This window comes from Nestor notabilis, unplaced genomic scaffold, assembly GCF_000696875.1.
Source record: "Nestor notabilis isolate BGI_N333 unplaced genomic scaffold, ASM69687v1 Scaffold33562, whole genome shotgun sequence".
Classification (NCBI taxonomy): Eukaryota; Metazoa; Chordata; class Aves; order Psittaciformes; family Psittacidae; genus Nestor; species Nestor notabilis.
Window position 1 is genome coordinate 2,359 of NW_009917554.1, and position 914 is coordinate 3,272.

Sequence of the window (914 nt, forward strand, 5' to 3'; positions counted from 1 at the left end):
CATGGATGATCCCAGTGGAGGATTTGGGTTCATTTTCCTCCCACCAGAAGGGATTTTGAAGCCAAGGGAAGCACGATGCCCCTCTCACCCCTCTCCTGGCTGGATGCCTTCCTCCATCCCACCCCAAACAACACTACAGTGGTCCCAAATGGAATATGGAGCAACAAGCCGCAGCTCCACAGCCTTAAGGGGTTGGCAGAGAAGGCACCCAAGCCCCAAACTGATCCACAACCTCTGCACGTTCCCTCCCCATCACAGTCGGACTCATCACCAAGGAGCAAACCAACACCTTGGCCGTGACCTCACGTCCTCGACCTCCGGCTATTAGCAGAGCCCTTGGTGTGGGAAGCAATTCCTTGTGGTTCTTAAGGGAGATGGGTGACGCTGGTGCCGGAATGTGTAAGCAGGAGCTGGCACTATATATCCAGGGCTGTTTTTCCAGAGGGGAAAGCTGGGAAGCCTCCCAACCTGCAGCCATGCCCTGCAAGGCGCTCGCTGTCTGCCTCTTGGGGCTCTTGGCGCTCTCCTCCGCTTGCTACATCCAGAACTGCCCCATCGGGGGCAAACGCGCTGTCCTGGATATGGATATCAGGAAGGTAAGTCCCATCTTGTCCTTTTCCCGACATTCCCGGGGCTCCATGAGGGAAGATGACAGCAGAAGGGAGGAAAGGACCAAGGGGAAGGCTCAACTGCAGTGCACTGATTGAAGGCGCTTCCCGGTTAACCGGCTGCTGCGGTTGCTCCCGAGCAGTGCCTGCCCTGCGGCCCCAGGAACAAGGGCCGCTGCTTCGGACCCAACATCTGCTGCGGAGAGGAGCTGGGCTGTTACGTGGGCACCTCGGAAACGCTGCGGTGCCAGGAGGAAACCTTCCTGCCCACCCCCTGCGAGGCGGGACACAAACCCTGCGGCAGCG

The 914-nt window shown here is 59.0% G+C and overlaps 1 protein-coding gene across 1 annotated transcript; it reads left to right on the plus strand.

The window, feature by feature from the left end:
* Positions 1–474: 474 nt before the first annotated feature.
* On the plus strand, positions 475–908 carry OXT (oxytocin/neurophysin I prepropeptide; the record flags this gene model as incomplete). The annotated part of the gene is made up of 2 exons (XM_010009290.1): positions 475–596; positions 752–908. Coding segments are annotated over exons 1-2 (277 nt in total), but the record flags the coding sequence as incomplete, so codon positions are not given.
* Positions 909–914: the final 6 nt, after the last annotated feature.